Consider the following 6,517-nt stretch of genomic DNA (forward strand, 5'->3'; position numbering starts at 1 on the left):
AAAACTTTTGTAACATTGTACAATGATTTGTAGCTTCGTCTGAGAGAGTGCCAAAATGTTGGTCCTCGCCCTTTGAGAATAAAAGTTGCCGGATAAGTGGAATTAATCACTGTTAAAAATAAGTATATGTTTTCAATTAAAAAAGTCCATTTACTAAATTCTCAAATACTGCTAGAGAGAAGGTCGCGGAAGCCTCGCTGCTGATGATCGGACCCTGCAAAGGAAGGATTGAATGAACTCACAAATCGCAGGTGCTGGTTGGGAAATAAGGGCACACAGAGTGTGTTCTTTGGTGACTGAATGGGCGATAATGAGAAGCGATCATGGGCCGGCGACAGTCAGGCGATGAGAGAAGTAAGGATTCAGAGAGGATCACTTACTATAATACAAGAATTCCTTCCCGACACTCTCTACTCGGGATAAGTGTCAAAAAAGTCATAAACCTATTGCATTAGTGCCAATTCAATCCTAAATTTTTTTTTGGTGCTAATTCAGTCCTAAACCTTTTGCATTTGTACCAATTAAGCCCCAAACCTTTTATTGGTGCTAATTTAATCTCAAACCTTTCGTATTATTGCCAATTCAGTCCTAAATATTTTATATTTATACCAATTGAGTTAATCCGGTCAATTTTGATCGAAAATCATTAACGTGGACATCGATTGTCCTATATGGCACGGCTAGCGCTAACTTGAACATTTTTTAATATTTTAAATAATATTTTTGATTTTTTTAAAATTATTTTTAAAAAATATTTAAAAATATATTAAAAAAATATCCATGTTAGTGCCAACCGTGCCACGTAGTATAATTGACGTCCATGCTAGTGATTTCAAATAAAAATTGGCCGAATTGGCTCAATTGGCATAAATGCAAAATTTTTAAGACTAAATTGGTATTATTGTAAAAGGTTTAGGATTGAATTGGCACTAATAAAAGGTTTAGGACTTAAATGACACAAATACAAAAGGTTTAGGACTGAATTGACATTAAAAAAAGGTTTAAGACTGAATTGGTACTAATACAATAGGTTTAGGACTTTTTTGACACTTTTCCCCTCACTACTCTGTTCTTAGAGGTTTAAGTGCGAAGAGTCTGCGGGGGCCAGCAATGAAGGACACAAAGCTCCCAACGAGCGTTTTGGAGATTCTTCTCCCCTCTGTGTGTGCTTTTGACGATGAACATCCAGTTCAGGTCGGGACGAACATAAAGGAGTATGTTGCAGATAAAGGATGTTGACGACGATGCTAAAAACGCAACCAGAGCTAAGCCACAGGAGAAAATTCTGGGAATCAAGCGTGTCGTTTTGGATTCAAAACGCCACGTCAGTTCATCCATTGTCCACTTTGGAATTGACCTAAAAAAAAAAAAAAGAACAAAGACCAAGTCGGACTTAAAAATAAAATGCCACTAATCAAATTTGGTTGCTTTCGTCTTTTAAATTGGATGGGTGCGTTCGTAGCCATTTTGGCCTTTGAATTAGAGAAAAATCCTTTTAGTTTAATGAAACTAATTTATAGTTAAATATTTTCGTGAATGATGAAAATATTTCTTAATCATTTATCTTAATAAACGATACAAATGATAATTATTTAGAAAATATTTTCTGAATTTTATTTTTTTCGTGAAATGAATGCATCTTAAACTTCAAATTTTCAACTGCAAATTAGTGCGAAATATCCTATCGTATTGTAGTCTTTCTTTGCTACGAAAAAAATTCAATTATAACTAGAAAATTGAAAAAAAAAAAAAAAGCAGTTTGGCTCTTTTCATCGGCATCCATAAAATAATATATTTTTTACTTCGTTTTTTTTAAATCTTTATTAGTTCCCTTTTATTTATTTATTTTAGACTTGCCTCCTTTTCGTTGTTACAGGTATTTTCCCCAAAAAGCCCTCCGCCAATCTCCCGCCAAATCTTTCGACCGGCTATCGCCGGTCACCTCTCGCGCTCCCTCCAGCCCTTTTCCGGTTGTCAACTATAAAATCCCCTTTAACCCGAAATCACCTTCGTCGAAAAATTAAAAAACGAGAAAAAAAGGAAAAAAGAAAAGAATCAAAATCCGTCCTTTGCTGTTCCTGCAAAAAATCACGAAGTTCTTTTGATTCTGAAGATTTCGCTTCTCTTTCATCTCCGCGTCTTTCCTCTGTATTCGCGCGCCTGTTTCGAGCTCCATGAAGGTGGTTCCGCTTCTAGGAAGCTAGGGTTTCGCTCCAATTCGCTGAGCCCGTTTCACGCGCAGGGACGGCGTCGCTCCCAGATTCGAAGAGCAATGAGCGCTGTGAACATCACGAACGTCACGGTATTGGACAATCCCGCCTCTTTCCTCACTCCTTTCCAGTTCGAGATCTCCTACGAGTGCGTCACTCCTCTCAAAGACGGTATGCTTCCCCCCCACTTTCATTCGAATCCTCGGATCGTTCTTCCTCCCCATTCGCAGTTTCGTCCTTCGAGTTGCATTTCTCGGCTGTTTAGGTTTTGCGATTGCTTCCTCTACTTCCGTGAGATGAGAAAGTCCGTGAATGATTTCATTGGGGGGGTTACCGCTTCTGTTGCTTGAGATGATTGATTGACTTCACGCTAGGCTTCCTGTGTTATTTGCCACTTCTTCTTGAGGTACAGAGAACTAGGATGGCTGCGTAGAACACCAAACACAGCGAAAAGGAATTTCATTGTCTGTTTCTAGATGTTTGCTTTCTCTTGTGCATTTATAGGTGAAGTTCCTAGGATTGAGTTAGCTCAAATGGGCAACTTTGCATGACATGGTCTGAGGTTATTATGTGCAACCTGAGAAGGTTTTTTTCTCTTTCTTTTGGGTGCCATTGAGAGTACAAGAAGATGGCAGAAGATGTTTGGATTGTATGGCTAGGAATATGAGAAAAGAGGTGAAAAGGGTATTGTAGCTTTATTCCCATGGCAAGCTTTTTTGGTTGCTTCTTTATGCTCTTATTTGACTAATCTGCACGTCGAATCAGTTCATATGGTTGATGCATAGCTAACAGAAAGGTATCTGCATCTTGAAACATCTTCACTCAAGTGAAAACATCTTGTCCTTTTGAGATTATCTTAGCAACAACTTCAATTTTTAGAGTAGATACTATAATATGTGGCAGAAGATGTGTGGCAAACCTCATGCCAAGTTCCTCTTTTTTCGGGCATCACAATATGTCGTAAAAGCAAAAATTGATGAAAATCTAGGGCTGGAAAGTTGAACCACATGATGGAATCGTCATCTCTTATACGTTTGCATCACAACTTGTGTATTCTGGACATCTTTCGCATGCTAAATGCCTTGTCGTGTTTAAGTTCTTTTTAATTAGCTATGTTTGTTATAAACTCAAATTAAGGATCAAGATGAATAGTGAGATAAAAGGGAAAACCTGTGCTGTACATGCTATTGGATTATTTGGATGCCTTAATGATTGACATTATGGAGGAAATTTGGAGATATGTTCATTTGTCATGTTTGGAAATTAACTTTTTGAGAATGTGTATTCTGGACATCTTTGCATGCTAAATGCCTTGTTGTCTTTAAGTTTTTTCAATTAGCTATGTTTGTGCTAAACTCAAATTAAGGATCGAGATGGATAGTTGGATTAAAGGGAATACCTATGCCTTTTGTGCTATTGGATTATTCAGATGCCTTAATGATTGACATTGTGGAGGAAATATAGAGATATGTTCGTCTTTCATGTTTGGAAATTGTCTTTTTTGTGCCTAAATCTTAAAGCCATACGTGGCTTTAGTTCACAATATTTGGTTAGAGCTATTGTTTGTACCCATGTTATCTTATTGCTGCATAATAGTTTGCCCTGTTGACTCACAGCACATGGTTAAACAATGTTGTGGATGGGATGAATTTGCCTTGGTGAATTGGTGTTCAAATTTGTAGATGTCCTCTTTGTTTATGTAGCTCCTGTCTTCCAAATTTATTAGACTGGCTATATACTGATTTTCCATAACTATGCAGATTTGGAATGGAAGCTCATATATGTAGGATCTGCAGAGGATGAGACATATGACCAATTGCTAGAGAGTGTACTTGTTGGACCAGTCAATGTTGGGAATTATCGATTTGTGTTACAGGCAATCTTGATTAACTTCTTGTACAATTCTTTTGTTCCCTTTAAGTACTGCATCCTTTTGATATCAGTTACAAATCTAAGAAATGACAGATGTTTTGCAGGCAGATCCACCAGATCCATCGAAGATTCGGGAAGAAGATATTATAGGAGTGACGGTACTTCTACTGACCTGCTCTTATCTGGGTCAAGAATTTGTCCGTGTGGGCTATTATGTGAATAATGATTACGATGACGAGCAGTTGAGAGAGGAACCTCCCCCAAAGGTACTCATTGACAAGGTCCAGAGGAACATTCTCTCCGATAAACCTCGGGTCACCAAATTTCCCATCAACTTCCACCCAGAGAACGGTGGAAGCGGAGAACAATCCCCTTCACTTGATCAGCAGCCTACTGAAACTGATGTCGATGGGGAGCAACCATCTGATTTGCCAACAAATCCGTCAGATGAGCAGGTATCTTAAGCGGCGACAAAACAAAGTCTATTCCTGACCTTTGGTTTTCGAGCACTTTCAGGACCCACCATGGTGCCAAATTGGGAGATGGTCGATGCTAGAATTTCGATCGTGCCAGGCATCTCAGCATGTGAAGATATTTTGAGAGTAGCGGTTCAGACAAAGTTTCAATCTATGTTGGCTCCTCGACCACTGGTTCTTCTCTTAGCCCGTTTTAATGAGTTCATATTTTTGTTTTTTCTGTTACAGATGTCGATTAGTAGGAGGAATTTTGATTTCTCTAACTTGCCCTGTGCTCGTAGTGTTCTGAGAATTTGAAATGAAATGTTTGTGGCAATTTTACATTTGTTACGAAGTTGATTCTCCTTTGGCTTGTCTGGACGTGGACGATTACGTTATTGCTCCTAGTTCTGTTATCATGGCCTTGAAACTTTTAAAGTTTCTTGCTGAAAAACTCCTAGGATGGATTGACAGGATCAATCTTGCTTTTGATTCTCTCAAAGGGAGACCTATTGCGAAGAAAATGCAGCAAGAAAGGTCGACCCAATGTTTAGTCCTCTCGATGTCTATTCTTATCATTTCCTTCATCGTCTTTCTCGATCTTCCCCTGTCCATTTTACGCAATCACAGCTTTTATCCATACCGATGAAGAATAATTACTACTGTACGCTAGCCCCTGCTCATAAGAATGACCGTGACGGGAAGTATAATGATTTGAACCTTCACCTTTGTCAAGCAAGAAATACGAACTCTCTTATAATTAAAAAAAAAAGAAAAAGAACTGCCTATTATGGCTATGTAAAGGGACCGGCTTCCCCGAGAGTTTAATGTCCTAGGATTGGATTCATCCCAATATGGAATTGGGTGAGGGATTCCCTGAACCAAAAAATCGATAACAAGCCAAAAGGTGCATTTGATCCTCCACTAGTGATCCGAAAAGTGCGCGACCGTCTTTCTTCGCAGATTGAGTGCGCTGCCTAGAGCAGTTCTAGCGGAATTGCTTTTGCTGCTAGGGCTAATCCACTACTGAATGATTATGAGCAAAATTCACTACTGAATGATTATGATACGCTATCTTGATAGATTTTTCTATCCCTTGACTGGTATTACACACCAGCAGAGATTGGGGAAGATATTCTACAGCTGCTTGTGAGCTAGATTTGCTTGTCTGATCACCTTATGAAAGAATGAATTCGACTAGCGGAGAGGTAAGCGGCTCAGAAAAGGCATTTCTCAAGCTTTTTGGATGCTCCAACTGATGGTTTTCCCCACTTATTTCTTTGAAGCAATAATGCAAAGAGCTGTTTGTTGTTCCTCTTGTTAAAACTCGAAGGGAAATATTTTCGTAGAAGCTTCAGAGGCTACATAGCGAAAGATTCCTTCAAATATGGTCTCTCTTAAGTTAGGGGAAATTTCTTTGATTGATTTATTAGAGATAAAAAGCAATTCTTCATACATGATGAGATATAGGTCAGGTCTATTTTCTTGCTTTCCTTGTACAAAAGGACTGGCATGTATACATATGCTTTTTTTCTTCTTAAAATTGAAGTATAAATACTATCAGCTTTCCCTCTATACTTTTCCTACACGGATCGAGGTTCTATCCTTTCCTTTCCGGTTAATAGATGAAATAAGCCCCATCTTCTATAGCTTCTTTTGGAGGGTCCTTTTAAGTAGATGACTCGTCGGGCATCAAAGCGGGACTTCTTTAAGAAAAAGAACTTAAATAACTTCTAATGTGAAAACAACTATGTCACTTAATGAAAGACTATGGCAGAAAATCCTTAGGTGCTGTTAAGCCCTCTTGGCAGACTATGATCAATTAGATGGTTAGAGAACAGGGCTCCCCCTTACACGGTTCCAATTCCTCCCGTTGAGTTAATAATTGTGAGGAGATTTAAATAGAATATACCTCAGCTTCTTTAAAATAGTCGCCCTAATAATAGTCGATTTTTTTGTGTCGAATTACAATAGTCAATT

General features: G+C 38.5%; 1 protein-coding gene across 2 annotated transcripts; it reads left to right on the forward strand.

Moving 5' to 3' along the window:
• The first annotated feature begins 2,034 nt into the window (after window positions 1-2,034).
• Window positions 2,035-4,889, forward strand: LOC115737969 (histone chaperone ASF1B). 2 transcript variants are annotated; one of them, XM_030670440.2, is made up of 4 exons: window positions 2,035-2,381; window positions 3,971-4,086; window positions 4,187-4,240; window positions 4,325-4,889. In XM_030670440.2, the coding sequence occupies exons 1-4, from the start codon at window positions 2,273-2,275 to the stop codon at window positions 4,544-4,546; spliced, it is 501 nt and encodes a 166-aa protein (XP_030526300.1). In that variant the 5' UTR covers window positions 2,035-2,272; the 3' UTR covers window positions 4,547-4,889. The 2 variants fall into 2 exon arrangements, with proteins under 2 accessions (XP_030526300.1, XP_030526290.1); XM_030670430.2 differs by having other exon boundaries at window positions 2,039-2,381; window positions 4,187-4,889.
• The last annotated feature ends 1,628 nt before the right edge of the window (window positions 4,890-6,517 follow it).

This window comes from Rhodamnia argentea, chromosome 2 (genome assembly GCF_020921035.1).
Source record: "Rhodamnia argentea isolate NSW1041297 chromosome 2, ASM2092103v1, whole genome shotgun sequence".
NCBI classification, from domain to species: domain Eukaryota; kingdom Viridiplantae; phylum Streptophyta; class Magnoliopsida; order Myrtales; family Myrtaceae; genus Rhodamnia; species Rhodamnia argentea.